Consider the following 19,134-nt stretch of genomic DNA (forward strand, 5'->3'; position numbering starts at 1 on the left):
TTTTAGCAACGTTCTCTAATTTTGAACAGCTTCTGAGTGTTGTGGCAGAGCCAGTTATTGAGCTATTTGTACATTATTTGGGTTTTGTTAACCGTGTCAAAGCGTTTCATAATATTTAATTTGATAAATAGTGGATTTGTTAATTATGTATATTTTGATCATTAATAATCTTTTGTTTTTTGTAGTTGTTCAGTTTTTTAGGTGTTCACCCAAATTTCAATACAACAGGTCCGCCAGGCATGGTATCAACAGCTTCGACTCCATGTCTGCGTGCACGTCTGTATGTTTGTTTTTCTTCTATTTGATCCGAAAATCACAACGGTGTAAAGGAAAGAGCAGCGCGGGGCATTGTTGAGATTTCCGAGTCTCCTACTGTCACTCGAACGTGCCGCTCCCATGGTAACCAAAAAACAGCGGTTTCAGCTATACCCACGACAGCAAAAACATGTCTTATTTCGTCAATTCTCTTTCTGAAGAAGACCAGGAGTTCGAGGAAATAAAAAACGCAGCTGCTGAATTTTACCGGGCTAACAAAGTACCCGAGGAACTCGAGAAAGCTCTGGGCGAGCTTTTCTTCAGCAACCCCCAGGACGTCCACGGCTACCTGGTGCATCAAACCTTACTTCGTGACCTTAGTAATATACATGGGCTACATTCAGACAGCATTAATCTATGTACACTCAACACCAAACATTTTCGCTAGCTAATTCGCTGACAAACAAACTTAATGCTTAGCCGTTATTATGAATTTTAATTTGATGTCTTTTTACATGTTACACATATTTGGCTTTATTTATACGTCTAATTAGTATGTCGGGGTGGAAGTGACAAGTCACAATCACAATATATTGGACCCATTAAGCTATTACTGTGAAAGTGACTATTTTTTATAATTTCCCCCAAAATTAGCCTTGTAAAGACCTGGCCAAAATGTATCTATAAATATAAAGTCATGCACTTTTTTAGAGTTGTTTAATGTTATTATATATACATGTGTTTTGATGTGTATGAACAGATTGGGCAACCCACCCAAAAACAAACAAACAGGCTCCATTTATTTTAAATTTAATTTTAAAAACATTTTTTGGGGTGGAGGGTGGTTAGGGTTGCAATAAAAAGAGACTGCAGGTAAAACTACGGTAGTTAATTTTAATATTATGTTCCGAGAAAAAATGAAGTACCAATAGCTACAGTCTCTTTCTATTCTGAAATTTAAAAATAAATACATGACACCTATCCAAATTTGGGGCCCAGTATATAGTTAAATTTTTTTTTAGAATAAATAAATTGGACAATATTTACAATTAACTCATTGCCTGGCATGGACTATTGACATACAATTCATTTAAACTAGGAGGACTGTCACTGACAGCACCAGACGTCCAATCTATTTTGCCTGGGAGGGTTGGTAGTGAACATTTTTAGCCTGCCTCTTCCAGTCAAAATACATTGGATGTCTTGCACTGTCTGTGGTATCCAATCAGTTAAATGAGTGCCCATTAAAAAAATAATAGCTTATAGTCAAACCAAAACATTATATTCCAATACTACAATAAAGCGCACAGTCTAAGTCTAAATCTAGATCGTCCAGCTCCTTTACTTTATAATCTTTAAATTAAAATCTATGCATTTCATACCAGTGTTTCCCAACCTTTATTGAGCCAAGGCTCATATTTCAGCTTAAAAATGAAATAAAAAAAGCTCACAGCACACCATCTAACAGTAATTTTCCATCTTGCGGAAACGCATAACGCTAAAGTACAGCATGCGGATACACTTAATAATTTGGTACCTTTTCCATCTTCAGGATAAGCAATAGCATATATCATTTTTGGCATAGGTAGATGAACAAAACAATTTATTTTGTAAAATTAGTACCATCAGATAATTGACAGTATCTGATGATATCTTATGGCACACTGGTTGGGAATCACTGTTGTATACTGTACATATGTTTCTATTTGTATTGACAATATTAGTCCTAATTATTCATACCTGAACAACTTTTTTTCTCCTAACCGCTGACTCCCTAGGCAAACTACTTCACAAACCTGTCACCACAACCCCTAATCAACAGACTGAATGGAAGGGAGGCCTATGATTCAAAAGGGCAGCCATGTGCTGAGGCTGAAATCTTTTGCATCATCTGCAATAAAGAAACGGTAAAGCTCAGTTCATGATGTCATTCCTGCCTTATTTCTGGGCCTTTGCATATTTACCATTACTTAAAGTTTCATGTCATCAGACCAATTATATTATTGCACAAAAACAACAACTACAGTAAAACCAAAATGCAGTTTCTAATAAGAGTTAAAAAAAAAAAAAAAGAAAAGAATATAACCTTTTATCTTTGCCAAAGTGGAAAATGTAATTGCTCCTTCAACCTAAGATATATTGTAGTAATTAGCTACACCGCACTTAGTCGCAATAAGTATGAGCGCTACCGTTACTGAAGACTGGTCTTTTAGCATTTGTTTTAATTTTCATTATTTCCTTCATATTTATTGTTTTCTGTTTGTTAATAGGTATTTATCAGTGAAACTCCATGGTGCCCAAAACACACTTCTAAAATAAATGTCCTGACGTCACAGCAATTTTTACGACACAGGCAACAGGTCACACGCAATCCAAATAATTAAAGGAGCAATCTGTAAGATTTGCATTTCAATGAATTAATAATGGCCCTGATATTTCAATAGACATTACAGAAGCATACAAACAACAAAAACAATAATTAAGCTGAGATTTTTCAAGTTTAAAAGTCGATATACTAGGTCCTTTTTAGTTGTTATTGTTTTGATTCTGTTCTCACAAGGATGTCCCGCCCTCCACCAATCGATGGAACCAGATAAGTTCCAGGTTGCAGCAGCTCTTTAGGTTTCGTAAACTACCGTTGCAGAAAAAAGACATACATTTACATATAAAGTACGTTGTGTACTTGTACTACAAGCACGTGACACCTGCACTACAAGCACCAGTACTACATGCAAATGAACGTGTACTACAAGCATGTGCACTACAAGCACATGCACTCGCGTACCTTTTCCACTTTTTTTTTTTTTTTTTTTTTTTTTCTTTTTCCACTTTCTGATTGATGCATCACTAGGAGGATAACGCAGCTTGACTCTCCATTGCGAAGCAGTCATCTGGAAACCCAAAGGGGAAGGGATTGTTGTTTACTTCAATATTTTGATCATGGTTGCATCCCCTTACTCTTTCAGCTGCCAGATAAATGCTTCGCAATGGAGAATCAAGCTGCGTTATCATACCAATGTTGCATTTCAGTCTCAGTCAGAAACTACACTGCAAATTTATAACGCCTTAATCAGAATATTTTTCTTGAATGTAGTCAAATGATTTTCTCCTTCTTGTTTTGAGTGTTAAAGACTTGTTAATGCATCAGATTATGTCACTTAATTTAAGTAAATATTACTATTTTATTCAGCCCATAAATCTAAAAGTCATTTTTCACCTAAATAAAGAAAAAAATGCTTTCAAATAATGTTTTGTACAATATCTATTCTTGAATTAAGAACATTTCAGAAAAACAAGCTTTTTTTTTGTTTAAATACTGTATACTCATTAACTGCTTAAAATAAGTCTGTTAGCTTATTTTCAGCTGACTATTTTGAAAAATTTATTTGAAGCATTGGCAGATAATTTCACTTATTTGTAATAGATTTACACTGAAAACAAGGGAGTTTAACTAGTTTTTAGGAGGTGTGTTTTTGCAGCGTAGAAAATGCAATTTGTTTTGCTGTGCTGGCCGGTATACAAGTACACGCAAGTACACACATTTATATGTACTTGTGGTACATGAAAGCATAGTTGAGTCCAATTAAGTACACATTCTTATGACGTATGAGTATCCTTGTCTTATTTCTGATTTTAACATGACTTATTTCAGATTCGTAACGAATTTTTTTGTTTGTTTGTTTTGCTCTAGCTGTAGATGACAACTGTGAAAGTTTTAGCAATCTTAGTTTACAAAGCCTGCAAAGCTCTGGCAACCTGGACAAAGATCTCGCAATAGGCTGACTGGTGGAGGGTAGGAAATCCGTTGTCAACACAGAATCAAAACAATAACAACTTTAATGGGCTGACAATTGGTTTTTAATATGGGAAAATTTCTGTTACAGGTATTTCCCCCCAAAATGTTTCTTTAATGTCTATAGAAATATTGGGGCCATTAAATAAACAATTTAAGTGCAAATCGTACATATTGCTCCTGTAATTTCATGATCTGAAGCATTTAAAATTTGATGGATATGTCTCAGATTCTTAGTCATGGCATCGGATCTTTTGTAAAACGTCTGCAACCTATCTGATTTTAAAGAGGTCAGTATATTTTAAATGGTCAAAGGTAAAACAAATGTCAATAAACAAGACATGATGCGTACACCTTCAATTTTTTAATGTATCACAAAAGAGATGAAACCATTTTTCAAGGCAAATGAGGTCACAAGGACACACACACCTTAAAACAAAGCAAATATATAACTCAATGCTTTTACGATTTATCAGTGTTTGGTTCTGTGACATGCTTCATGAACGTGCCCAGTGGGAACATATGTATAACTTGGATGTGACATGAAGAGAAAATAACTATTACAGCAATGATGACCAGTAGAATTCCATTTTAAGAACTTAAGTTCTTTTTATTGCTAGAGGATGGCCGCTGCTGCAATTTCCAGCCACCTTGGACAAAAAGAGTCTGTTCTAGAATGGCAAACAAAGAGTGAGGAAAGAAGGCACCATGTCATGAGTGCTGTTCAATGGATAGCTGAACCTCTGAATCAAATGCTGAAGGAACAGAACCCTTGTAACCAATTAGAAGTTGACCAGGAGCTCAGGTAAGAGTCAGCAATAACATACAAAAATACAAACTAAAGGGTGACTGCAGGGGTGTAATGGTACACACAATTTGGTACGGAACAGGGGTCACGATTCGGTGCAAAGGGAAAAACAGTTTTTGTTTGGTTTTTTAACCCCTTCAGACCCAAACATGCTGCTGAAGGACATGAGGCGCCTGCGTCTCTAAACCAATAAATGCACTTCTGGGAGATGATTGGATGAAACTTTACCCATCGAAATCAAAGCATGAGGTTTGACACGCCCTCTTTGCTATTTTTGGCTCTTTGAAAATGGCTGACCAAACACAACTTTAAAAAGGATAACATAAAGTGCTCATTTCTCATTAAAAACACATAAACATTAAAAATAACCAATAAAAGCATGAAATATCCCCGATCAAAAAAGTGCACTTTGTTCTGCTGTTTGAGTAGAGTAATAATCAGCGCATATTATTATTTTTTTTTTTTTGCCCAGCAGAAAAAGTGCGGGTTTGAAGGGGTTAAATCAGAGCATTTGCAGTTTGTTCTAGTGGCTAAAACTAAAATGCCTCTCTTATTAAAGTGTAAAATAAATAGAAGAAAACATCAAACTTGTGAATTTGGGTTTTTATTGTTCTAACAGTCGTAACAATAGTGCAAAAATGAATACTCACTCAGTGTTTTAATTGCTTCACCCTAGGACTAGGGCAAATTAAACATTTCCTGATTTGAAAATATGAAATAAATACACTTCAAAAAGTGTTAGTTATACTGCATTTCATAGTTTCCACTCTGTACATTCGCCATAACGTCTTGGTAACTTGCGTCGCCGTCTGTTTTGGTTTGTCGTCTTTTTCCTGCAATGTCAGTTGTTGGCTTAGGTGCTTTACCTCTACCGCCCCCTGGATTGGAGGCGGACTAGCGCTGACATGGTTTTTTCAAATTTTATTTTTTTCATTAAATTGGCAACCAATTCAAAGTGTACCCTGGCTACTGCCCGTAGTTAGCTGGGATAGGCTCCAGCACCTCCGCGACCCTTGTGAGGATAAGTGGCATGGAAAACGAATGACTGAATGTATTCGCCGTCTTACTGTGTGCACCGAATCGTGATGCCCGTACCATGAAAGTATGGGACAAATACACATGTCGTTACACTCATAGGCTGGCTCTACCAATGAGGTGTCCCTTAACTTTTTTCAGGGAGTTGGCAACTCTGATGATTCTCTGACTTCCGATGACGGAATTCAAAAAGTTTCTCTTTTCTGGATAGCGAAGTGCCAACCACTTGCCATGAATGCATATTTCAAACTTTGTATTTCATATTGTCACATGTAGTGATCGACCGATATGAGTTTTTCAGGACCGATACAGATACCGATTATTAGTAGTCAGAAGGGCCGATAACCGAAAATTCAGCAATGCAAACACTGAACTTCATTGAAATGACTAAACATTTTTATTGAATCACACAAATAAAAAATAATAGCTCCAGAAGTTCTTGAATTCCCTAGACTCAGGAACATTGCATATAAAGTTGAATAAAGGGTCAAATAAATTGCTCCCCGGAAGAAAAGTGTTGCTTAAAAAAAAAAAAATTAACGTATTACTGTTCATTCTGTCGCTTTCCTAATGTTTTTTTTAAAAAATTTTTATTAAGAATAAAATAGAAAGATGCTTGTCTTTTTTAAATGCTTCATTGAGTGAGTCCAGTCAAATCCGCTCACTGCTGAGATCAGCCGTCCGTGCACATGCACACACAATGAGTCGCCACAGCACACTAGTGTTTAAAAAGCTAAACAATGATTAACACATTCGCTGTCTTTGAAAGTAGCGCTGCCAAGCTTTTTTGGCAAGATCAAAGCTTCAATGCCTGTCAATCATCGTTAACTTTAACAAAAAAAAGTTGCAGTGCACTGCTGACCAAGAAAAGCAGCAGGAGGGAGCTTGAGCCCGTACAAGCATGAAGCAGAAAAACGTAAATATATATATGACGGAAAACACAGACAAGGCTGAAAAAGCAGTTTCTGCTCTTGCACCCCACTTTAAAATAAACTGCTGTATTTTAAGCCAAAAGAACTGTTGTGTTTGTTAGAACAATATGTCTATATGCTGCCATAGCAGATTCATGGCGCAATAAGCCCCCAAACTGTTTTTAATTGGTCCGTTTTACCCTGGAAACCCCTGTTTACAGACGTCGTGCAACCGCTTTTGTTTCAACCTAGCCATGAAAAGAAGGTAAGTAATCGTATTTATTATTCGAAACTTCTGTCATTTTTAGCTTAGAATTATTAGTTGATGTCTAATATTTAGATTAAAAAAAAAACAACACTTTATTATTTACACTTGATAAATTATTCACTCGCATATTTTAAACTTTAAACAAATTACGTCACAATGAAAAAATTGGCGTCTGTAAAAAAGTAACGGATATCTACCTCATAACTATCGCTCAATTGTATTTTTTTCGTTACTTTCGCATTTTCCCCAATATTTTAGATGATAAACAATTGATCCAAACAAAGAAACATTGAAAAAAAAAGTTTTAAAAGGGTAAATATATGAAAATGAAAATCTCGATTACTCCTTGATGTCTGCGATTTCTGCATCGCGATCCTATTTATATTACGATGTTTCACCCATAAAATCCCCCCAAAATCCAGCTGTGGCCATTCACAGCTGTGTCTTGACACTAAGTGATACATGCTACATGGAGTTTTTGGATTGAAAAGAGGTAAGTACGCGATAATATCTCGTTAAAATCATGTCGTCTTTAATTATGCTCTCGTGTGCTCTCACCTCCAGTTAGGGTTTTGTTGTTAATTTTTTTTTTTTTTTAAATGCCCTCCTGTTCATAATTTTTCTTCCCCCAGAAAATTGAGATTTTGAACTTTCCAATGATGTATCACACATGCATATCGGACAATTTTGAAATTTGGCCAAATTGAGGTGTCAGAACGGAACCCGATTCCGATCCTCTGAAAAATCCGCGATTCCTAGTCACTATCCCTAGTTTTACATTGACTTTTTCATATCGGCTGGTCGCATTAAAAAAAAAAAATTTGGAGAGCTCTGGCAAAGGGCGGTGGGCCGGGCAGCTGAGCTGAATTTCCATGCTGCGGCCCCACTGCCCCAAGCCAAGCTCTCCTATTTTAATGCATATATTGCACTACCCTCCCCTCATAATCCCATCACGGTGCTGGGTTATGGCTGCCAGCCGGGAACCTGGCAGCCACAGTAGTAGGGTGGTAGGTGGGTCCCACACTTTTTTTTTCTATGGCATGGCTCCCGAGGCGTGGCCTCCTCTCTGTCTGGGCTGCCGGCCGCGGGTGTGGGGGGAGGTCAGGGCTCCGGTCTCGCGTCGCCCCACGGCGGCTCTTCGGCGTTCTCCTGCCTCCGCCTTCCCCTCTCTTCTCTAACTGGGAATCCGCCCTCTGCTCCGCCGCAGATCGCTGGCTGGGCGGCGGTGTATCGGCTGGATGTTGCCTGCAATGGCGGGGGATCCTGCCCTGCCCTGGGCTTGGTGGGCCGCTGGGGCCCTGTGGCGTGCCGTGCAGGCATGGGGGCTGCGGCGGCGGCTCGTGGCCCGGGCGGGCGGACGGCGTTGGGGACGGGCGTGGGGTTGGTGGTGCGTCCCTTCTTGCCATTCCTGAAGGCGGGGCGAGGGCTACTTTGCTGGGCAGCGGGAGGAGGGATAGGATGGGCTGGGCTGCGCTACTCCCCCCCCCAACAACCCCCGCCCTGCCTCCCCGGGCAGGCTGGGTGGGGGCCGTGGCCCTGTGTCGGCGCCCGAGTGGCGTCTCGTCTGCGTGGCTGTTGCGTGGCTGTTGCGTGCCTGGTGGGGCTGGCGTGCGGCTGGACGTGATTGGGCGCGCTCGGGCGGGGGGTCCCAGTGCCGGGATTGGCGATGGGGCGGCGTAGGGTCGGTCACCAACGGGCTTACACTCACAAGGGATTCACACGATTACTGGGTTCTAGATCACAGAGATGATTCGTGTACACTCTACCCCTTTCTATCACTTAGCTTATAGACTCCCCCGCCTCCTTCCCCCTCTTTCCCTGGTCAACAGGCCCCCAACATGGTGTCATCCGGAAATACATTTAACTGACGATGGCACTAACATATTAGTAGTTAGTGTAGTTAGGCGTTCAATGTATTTCTTGTTGTTGTTTGTGTTTCTTTTCTTTTTTCTCTTGTGTTTCTTTTCTTCTGTTCCCCCATAACCCCGCCCTGTACGCTGCTTTGTTATAATAAACGAGGAATGTTGAATGATCACAATGGGAGTATGTCAGACTCTCAATGTGAAACATTAAAACTGTTCAGACTACCCGGGCACTTAGACTTCCATTCTCCGTGTCAAACAGCTGAACAGGACATGTTTAAGAAAAAAAGAAAAAAAAAACAATACCGATATACGTCAAATTTCCAAATATCGGCTTGATATATCAGCCGGCCGATATACCGGTCTGCCTCTAATCACATGTATATATTTTTAATTATTTAAAAACAAGCAGCACAACAAAAGGGAAACATTCCTGTTACTTTGTCCTTGTCTTACAATTGCACATGAATTGTTCTTTCCCGGTTGCATTATATTGCTTGCTTTTTGTCACACAGGCTCTTGATGGGTTGGCTTTGTTTCATCATATTATCATGATGCACACAGATCCTCTTTTTGGATGGTAGCGTTTACATGATGCCCCATGACCTAGTGGAGAGGGTGAATGAATTGCAACACAGCTCATAATGGAAATGGGGTGTGACAGCTCTTCAGACATATTTTCGACAATTTAGGCATAAAAGCCTCAATGTAGACTCTGGTCAATAAATGTTTTGTGATGTTTTTTTTTCCATTGTTAAAAAAAAAATAATAATAAGGAAAGACAAAGATCCTGCGACCATGTGTTTGTACATTTAAATGTTATACATATTAAAATGTGCTGTTTTGTTGATAATTCCACAGCAATTTTTTCGCGGTTCGCCAGCAGGAGGAGAAAGAAATGAGGGAAAATGAGGAGCAGGCTTCTATCAGTGAACAGGAGGTGGAGGTTGTAGCTTCACCATCTGAAAAGAAGAAAGACAAGAAGGCTGATAAAAGTAAGTATTCATTTGAAACCTTTGGTTTTATCTGACAGGACAAAACACGATACTATCCGGAAAAAGAAGAATGTTTTCCGACCATCACTACTAATGTGAATTTGTAAAGAGTTGAACATTTTTTATCATTTATAGCACAATTGCTTATTCAGCTTTTTGTACTCAATTTTACTGGATATCTGCGAAATGAAAATATATTAACTACACTGTAGTTTGTCAGTTGTCATTAGATTTTTTTTTTTTTAAGTTGAGTGTTGAGTGCAGTAAGTACCACTCCTCCTCTATGTGTCGTAAAATTGCTATAGGATCGGATCCGATCGGATGGTATGTTAATGTTTGATATGACTTTATAAATGTCCAATTCATTTTAAATGAGAGAGGAGGGGTTTACAGTGAATGATCATTGCCACTCAAAATTGGTTAGAATAGAATAGAAAGTGATTTGTACAACGAGATTCAAAGCTTTGCCATAATGTGCCCCACAAATAACAAAAGCAAAAGCACAATAAGGCTAATATAAAACACAAGTTACAGTGAACATAGATTGGGAATAATGTGAATAAGTCACTGGTAGCAAGTAGTGATGTAGTGGAAATTATAACTGAGCGCGACAGTGCGTGTGTGACAATTTAAAGTACTCATACGAAGAGGCAGATTGCTGACATGATGATAGTGCAAATGACAATTTGTGGATAGATATTGATGTTACAGTGCAAAGGTTCTACAACGTAACTGTGCAAATATTGCAAAAATGTACCTAGATTATGCTGTACCCAGATTGAGACAGACGTTTGAGAACATATTACTTAGTAAGATGCATGTGACAATGTTGTGCCATTAGAAGTGCAATGACAGTGACATTTCAGTGCAAACTTGTGTTGAGTATGGTGACAGCTTTTGAAAAGAAACTGTCTCTCAGTCTGTTTTCTTTAGCTGCTTTAGCTGTAATGGCCCTGTAGGGTCTGCCCGGGCACAAGGTTGAAGCGATGGAATCTGGCTCCTTGCCCTTCCTAGGCACCGAGAGTTGTAGATTCGTGGATTGGATGTCTATCGCCGTCAGTGGCAGTCAATGAGTTACGAAATGTATAAAACTGAACCAAACCAAATTGCCTGCTTTATGAATGGGAATTTCATTTAATAGTTATAATAATACACTGCCCGGCCTAAAAAAGTCACCACAAAAAAAAAAAGGTCATACAATCTGAATATTTTCTCGGACTGCCATTAGCTGCGATTACGGCGCATATTCGATGTGGCACTGTTTTGATAGGCTTCTGCAATTTTGATGGTGACTTTTTTTGTCAGGCAGTGGGTAAAATAAATAACCTTCATTTACGGTTTGTTTTGTCAAAAGGGATGGTTGTCAGAATACGTCTAAGATTTGCGTCATGCTGTATTGTTGTCTCTTGAAAAATGGGGTCAAAATGGTTTGTGGACATTACCGAGGATTTAGCCCAACAGTCATCAAAGAGAAGGTCTTATGATAAGCGATCTCACCAACCGCGCTTGACTAGTGGACAGGCACATTAATGCTCTTTTATTACTTAAGCCGTAATTACTCTTGGACCAAAGTGATTGTTTGCTTAACACTTCAGGAAATAATGAACATAAAGATCCGGGACAAGGCCGAGAACCTGTCTGTGTGTATCACTTTCGCCTTGTGGAGACAAGAGAAAATATCCTAAAAATCTAACAAACCTAATATTTGGGTTGCGTTTAGAAAGGAAAATGTCCGTTTAAACTTTTTAGAAACAGGACTTCCAAAGGCTTCCTTTAAAACTTATGATTAAACTTTCAATGTCCTGGCTAAAAGCACACTATATTTATGTTTTTTTTTATGTTCACAGAAAAAAAGGCTTCAGACAAGCCGTTTATTCCAGCAGAGCCACCTGAACCAATTTTGCCTGGTTGCTTAGCTATTGGTTCAGTATCTTTGGCTGTGGCAAAGAGTGCAGCCAAGATCAAGGACACTCCACTATACAAGTACATCCGAGCCCTAAAAAACCCAGAGGTGAGAGCCAAGGATACAACTATGGGTTGAATACTGTACCATGATGTCTCTCCGATTGTTTTTTTTTTTTTAAAGCGTGGAAAAAGTGTCGCCACCTAAAATCATTATATTTAGGAATCAGGTAGAGTTTACCTGATGTAGACAAGTTTCCTAAGCGAAACATTTATGGCAGTAAAGTCATAACAGTGTGCAGTGTAGCGTGCAGGCAGTTGGCACACGACCGCTCCATATTTAGATATTGTAGACACTATGTATGTCATCACTGTTTCAGACTGTGAATAGCTATTGGAGAAAATGATCACTGTGTGTGGATATACATACAGCTTGCCCCGACTCTCGGCCGTGTAAGCGATCTTGAAATATTGCTCACTTGGAGCACAGAAAGAAAACCGAGCATTCTCAGGCTTATTCCCCAAACCCCCATTTGATTTTTTTATGACTGTTGTAAAGGCTCGCCTCTTCTCCAAAAGCCGGGTTCAAGCTAGGTGCTAACGCTAATGCACAGTTCCATCGCTAACGTAGCGCCCTGTATCTCTCGCTCTTTGCTGACATAATTGCTGCATGAATTCTGATTCGGGGGACTTGACAGTTTAGACCACAGCCACATTCTGGAAAGATTTGGCCCACATCGTATTTTAATCACATACAAAAGTGACCTAAAGTGGTATGAAATGTTATCTGAACCTTCTGGAATTTCTCACATTTCTGCATAAAATCACCATCAAATGTGATTTGATCTTTGTCAAAATCACACAGATGGAAAAACAGTGTCTGCTTTAACTAAAACCATCCAAACATTTATAGGTTTTCATATTTCAATGAGGATAGTATGCAAACAATGACGGAAGGGGGAAAATAATTAAATAAGCCCTCACATTTAATATTTCGTCCCCCCCCCCCCCCCCCCCCCCCCCCCCTTTGGCAGCAATAACTTTAACCAGTAGTTCCTGTAGCTGCAGATCAGTCTGGCACATCAATCAGGATTAATTTTGGCCCATTCTTCTCGACAAAACTGCTGTAGTTCAGTCAGATTCCTGGGAATTCTGGCATGAATCACTCTCTTCAGGTCATGCCACAGCATTTCAATGGGGTTCAAGTCTGGACTTTGACTTGGTCACTCCAGAATGTGTATTTTGTTCTTCTGAAACCATTCTCAAGTTAATTTCCTTCTGTGTTTAAGATCCTTGTCTTGTTGCGGCATCCATCCTCTTTTTAGCTTCAACTGTCTGACAGACGGTCTCAGGTTTTCCTGCAGAACATCCTGACAAACCTTTGAATTCATCTTTCCATTAATGATTGCAAGATGTCCAGGCCCTGAAGCAGCAAAACAGCCCCAAATCACGATGCTCCCTTCACCACGTTTCACGCTGGGGAGGAGGTGTTGATGTTGGTGAGCTGTTCAATTTTTCCTCCACACATGACGTTGTGTGTTACTCCCAAAGAATTCAACTTTGGTTTCATTAGTCCACAAAATATTTTGCCAAAACTTCTGTTGAGTGTCCAAGTGCTTTTTTGCTAACATTAAATAAGCAACAATGTTTTTCTTTTTTAGACAGCAGTGGCTTCCTCGGTGGAGTCCTCCCTTTCAACACCATTCTTGGCCATAATTTTACATATAGTTAATGTGTGCACAGAGATATTGGTCTGTGCCAGTGATTTCTGTGAGACCACTACCAGACACTCTAGGGTTCTTTTTTATCTTTCTGAGTATTCTGCGCTGAACTCTTGGCGTCATCTTTGGTGGACGGTCACTCCTTGGGAGAGAAGCAACAGTGCCAAATTCTCTCCATTTGTAGACTGTCTCTGACTGTTGATTGATGAACATCCAGACTTTTAGAGATGGTTTTGTATCCTTTCCCAGCTTTATATAAATCAACAATCCTTGATCGCAGGTCTTCAGACAGATATTTGACCGAGCCATGATGCACATCAGACAATGCTTTTCATCAAGACAATTCTTACCAGGTGTGTGTTTTATAGTGGGCAGGGCAGCTTTAAAACCATTCATCAGTGATTGGGTGCACACCTGACTTAAATTGTTTGGTAAAACTTGGTTTCAATTGCTCTTTAAGTCTCTTGAGACAGTGGGTTCACTTACTCATTTTGCACCCTTCTGTCATTGTTTGCATGCTATCCTCATTAAAATATGAAAACCTATAAATGTTTGGGGTTTTTTTAGTTAAAGCAGACACTGTTTTTACATCTGTGTGATTTTGACAAAGATCAGATCACATTTGATGGTGATTTTATACAGAAATGTGAGAAAATCCAAAAGGTTCAGATACCGCAGCCGCATTTTGGAAAAATGTGGCCCTTATCGGATTTTAATCACATACGAAAGTGACCTAGATCGGATTCAAAATGGTCCACTTTTATGTGACCTGTCCCATTCAGACCGTCAAGTTATTGCCTTACTCGAGTCGGATAAACACGAAAAAATCGGATTTGTGCATTAAGACCTGCGGTATGAACCTAGCCTAATACTATACATTTACTTCACCACCTGTTTACACAAAATGTAAAACTAATGCTGAATATATGTGTGCAGGATGAAACTGGATTTCACATTCCTTTCTGCCTGGTCACTATACTAAGCTGTGGGAAGACTTCTCCCGGAAAATTGAACTTGCTGGAAGAGGTTATACTGGTCCACAGCACAGGACTGCAACTCAAAGAAGTATACTTTCAAACCTTCCAACAACTTCATCCATAGTTCTGAAGTTTTTTGTCTGTCTTTGACTTTCTTCCACGAAGGGGCATTTATGAAGATCGATCAAAGTATTGCAGGTGCAGGTATCAAATCAGTACTAGGTATCAGCAGATCCCCAAATATCAGGTGACTTGGACTCGGAAGCAAAACTATATGATAGGGACAACCCTAGTCGCCACTGTTGTTACCTGTTTTTATCCTCATGCTTTGAAACCCAGGCAACACACTCACCAGACATACTAAATTGGGGGATTGAGGACTCAAAATGTAGGAGATATAACTCAAAAAATCTTTTGGAGAAAAAACAAAATGTTTTTGAACAACCAAGAAGAGAGCAGTTGCTTCGATTCAACTTTTGCTGATAACCATGACTTGTATGACTGAGAATCTACAGAGAGCCTCTATCTGTCAACATTGTTATTTTAAATTTGACATAATCTGGCATGCACATAACCTCCTTTGTGTTTGAAGTGTTTTTCAGTGTTTGGACAAGCACTCAGGCATTTCTACTCGTGCCCTGCTAAACTGTGACCTCCTTTAACAGATTGTCACAATGACAACACACTTGCAGAAGGAAATGATGAGAATAATAACCATGTCATCAAAAGCTGGGGTGAGGGACATTTTCATTTATTGGTAGAAAGGACAAGAATAGAAGAATATTGTGGCACGTTTTTACTGTCGGAATAATAGTCTGATGAGAGACCGGTTGCAAAAGGATTTTCTCGTAAAGCATTCCTTGAAAAAAGAAAATACAATATGCATTGAGTTTTTATGAGCCCTGGAGTTTTATTCGACCATTCACACTGGCAAACAGAATGTTAACACATTGTGAGTGGCATATTCAACTATGTACTATAACCTTGCAATGGCCTCTGTCATAGCCATGAATAAGCACTCGTTTATTTCAAGTGCCACAGCTTAAAGAAAAAAAACTATTTAAACATATATTTCAAGTAAAGGCGCATGTACAAAAATGCACAATAATACATAACTTTTATCTAATATCAGTGCAAATGTAGATAATTCAGTTCATAATATGGACTTTGTGTTGCTCCAAGGTCACCCAGGCCATTCTGAGTGACAGAGGTGTGATGCCCGTGAACTTTGATCGTCCTGAACAAGTACTGGACCTGATCAATGACGCCTGTAATAACCTTGAACTTGAACTAGGAACGGACATGCATCTGGTTTTGAACTGCGCTGGCACTGACCTCATGGACTATGTAAGTGTGTTAGTCACTAAGTTTGAGAAAGTGCTCTATAGGGAAAGTGAGTTCACAAATGCAGAGAACTGCATGCCTGCCTCTGTTTCTCTATTTCAGACCAAAGAAAAGTATGAGATTGCAACAGGATCTTTTAAGACTCCAGATGAGCTTGTGACCATTTATCAAACCCTTATTAACAAATATACCGCAGTGGTGGCTATAATTGACCCATTCAGGAAGGAGGTATGCGTCTAGCTTTAAAATAATTTATTTTTTCATCTACATTTTACACATCCAGACTTCATTGTAGAATTTACGTTTTGGGTTTTCTCCAGATACTCTGGGTTGTTCACACATTCACAATCCATGCATTCTAGGTTAATTTGAAACTCAAATTAAATTACTCAAAGGTATGAATGCAAATGATTACCGTATTTTTCGGACTATAAGTCGCAGATTTGTTTTCATAGTTTACTTATACCAGGGGTCCCCAAACTTTTTCCTGTGAGGGCCACATAACTTTTTCCTTCTCTGATAAGGGGCCGGGTCAGTTTGTAACAGAAAAAGTGTGACGATTGCAGGAGTGCCTAAATGTAAAAATTTATTGTTTTTCAGAAAGCCACAATCAAATAACCCTTTCTGGATTCTTCTCAGAACAAAAGTAAATAAAATAAAAATTATAATATAATATAATATAATATAATATAATATAATATAATATAATATAATATAATATAATATAATATAATATAATATAATAAAAACAGTATTAATCAAAGGGCAACTGAAGAGCTTTTCGGATTTCGCTCTTGAGTGTTTTACTCAGTTGAATTGTATTAAATGCATCATTCGCTGTCTCAAAAAGTCACATTAAAAAAAGTAAAATAATAATTGACCGCGTAGTTTTTGAGTTATGGCCATAGCAACACATTAGCAACGAGGGATGCGCCGCCCTGCCGACCGCTACCTGATGACGTAACTTCCAGGGAGCCTCGCCACCACTCTGAACACGGAAATATAGCACCACGCTATCCTCGTCATATATTGCAAACATTTTCTGGGTTTTACTCGCGAGATTCGTCATGCCATCTTGATATGTAGCGATGAATTGCTCACAGGAAGACTTTAGACTCGCAGTGGCGCCCCCAGGGGGTGGCCAGGGGTGGCCACGGCCACCCCTATAAATTTGTTGGCCACCCCACTGGCCACCCGGCTTGCCAGTAAATCGTAGACTGTTGTAGCATCAGTTATGCATTTCATCCCAAATGCAAATCTGCCAGCACCTGCTTTTCCCCAGTAATTATTTTGTTTTGTTAAATGTACACCTTATGCCTAATATATACATAACAGAATAAAACAGAATTGTTGTGGAACTCAAAATGTTGACCAGACAGTTATGGACTATGCACATTAAATCATTAGTAACATAAAATATTACACAAAACACCAAAGTATATCAGTAGCCGTGTCCTTAAGTCTTTCTGATCGTTTTCCCCTGACCTTTTTACTGCAATAATATAATGAAAACCTGAAATAATGGCTGTTAGTTTTGGTGTGCCACCCCAAGATTTTAAGTGGCCCCATCTGGGCACCACTACGAAACATCATTATCACATTACTATATCATTTCACATGATTTCACACTAAACTGCAAGAGGGCGCTCAAGGTGTGTGTTTCAACATTAGCGGTAACTTAAAATAACCAAAGAAAAACAACTGAGAAGAGCTGTACAAAATGGCACAGAAAAGAAGTATTCTGCTGATTACAAGAGTTCTCCGTTCGTGGTTTATGTGTCATGTAACGTTAGTATACCGTACACTTATTCAGCCTGTTGTTCTCTTTTCTATTTTAATTTCAAATTGCCTTTCGAAACAACATGTCTGTTCTTGGTGTTAGATTTTATCAAATATATTTCCCTTAAAAATGCGACTTAAACTCTGGTGTGACTTACATATATTTTTTCCTCTTCATTGCGCATATTTTGGCTGGTGCAGCTTATACTCAAATGTGATTTAGAGTCCAAAAAATGTGGTATGTTGTAGAGCATAGATCTTGCGGGTCGGGCCCAAAATGTCAATTATTACGTTCGGGTTGGGTCGGGTCATGCCGACTTCTCTCTCGCTAACTTTTTAAAAAATAAATATCTATTCATATATTTATACTATAATGGTGTATGGATGTTAAACTAAGGAATACTTGTCATAAAATAAATAATCTGAATAAAACAGAGAAGGCGCTGTGCATGCCTGTGCACGTAAACACTGTGACCCCGCCCTCTTTTCAATCTTCCCCCTCCGGAGCTGGCGCCCTCCGCGAGTCCGTATCCTGGTATTTCCGTTTCGATTTGAATGAGCAAGAAGTGAAAAACAACCTAAAGCAGGGGTGGGCAAACTATTCCACAAAGGGCCGCAGTGGGTGCGGGCTTTTGTTGCAACCCATTAAGACGACACATTTTCACCAATCTGCTGTTATACAAGTGCAATCAGTCAATTGCAGTCAGGTGCTTCTCATTTCTGCTGAAACCTCATTGGTTATACTATCTGTGCTGGGTCAGTTGGAACAAAGACCAGGACCCACTGCGGCCCTCGAGGACCGGTTTGCCCACCCCTGACCTAAAGACAGGGGAATTGAAAAGGCACCGGTAGGAGTGGGATATGGAAATGCCTCAAATTGATTGCTGAAGATGCTATACAGAAACCTGTGTCGGCTTTGTTCTCATACGAGAAATATATTTAACAAACTTTTCTAGTGTTATTTTGTTGTGTAAATGCATTTATAATGATCATAAACATATGTAGATTATTTGAACATTGAGAAACCTTTCTGCCAACTCGAACAGATTAAAATAAATGTCAAATCCACTCTCCGCCTGATGGAACACACACAAATATAAAAGATATAAATGTTTATTGAATATCCATTTTACAGTCTTGTTTAACTCGCAGAATTCGTTACAAAAGACAGGCTTTAATTTGTTATCATTATGCACAGACATCGTCACAAATGTGATCACACGAAACTCAACCATGCATCGCATCCCCGCATTTCTTCCTTTTTCTGAGTCCTCACAAATAAGACATAAAATTTCGGGGGGGGGTTTTGGGCTCGGGCCTACAAATAAAACATATAATCTCGTTATTTTTTTTTTTTCGGGCTCGCATCTACAAATAAGACATAAATTTCAAGGTTTTTCGGGCTCAGGCCTTAAAATCAAGTTAATTGATTGGGCTCTGGCCAGGTTGGGCTTCAATACCCGCGGCCGGGTCAGGCTGGATTT

At 39.2% G+C, this 19,134-nt stretch overlaps 1 protein-coding gene across 2 annotated transcripts in view; it reads left to right on the forward strand.

Moving 5' to 3' along the window:
* Positions 1–435: 435 nt before the first annotated feature.
* The window catches only part of eno4 (enolase 4), a 49,576-nt gene continuing 30,877 nt past the window's right edge, over positions 436–19,134 (forward strand). Inside the window, exons 1-9 of one of the 2 annotated variants that reach the window (XM_057847370.1) lie at positions 436–607; positions 2,034–2,162; positions 4,669–4,853; positions 9,794–9,927; positions 11,775–11,938; positions 14,487–14,615; positions 15,193–15,261; positions 15,710–15,874; positions 15,974–16,099. In XM_057847370.1, coding sequence (XP_057703353.1) covers positions 446–607; positions 2,034–2,162; positions 4,669–4,853; positions 9,794–9,927; positions 11,775–11,938; positions 14,487–14,615; positions 15,193–15,261; positions 15,710–15,874; positions 15,974–16,099 — 1,263 coding nt within the window. In that variant the 5' untranslated portion in view covers positions 436–445. Of the gene's footprint in view, positions 608–2,033; positions 2,163–3,956; positions 4,049–4,668; positions 4,854–9,793; positions 9,928–11,774; positions 11,939–14,486; positions 14,616–15,192; positions 15,262–15,709; positions 15,875–15,973; positions 16,100–19,134 lie in introns of those variants that run through there. The other variant, XM_057847371.1, reaches the window with a different exon arrangement.

This window comes from Corythoichthys intestinalis, chromosome 10, assembly GCF_030265065.1.
Source record: "Corythoichthys intestinalis isolate RoL2023-P3 chromosome 10, ASM3026506v1, whole genome shotgun sequence".
Taxonomy (NCBI): Eukaryota; Metazoa; Chordata; class Actinopteri; order Syngnathiformes; family Syngnathidae; genus Corythoichthys; species Corythoichthys intestinalis.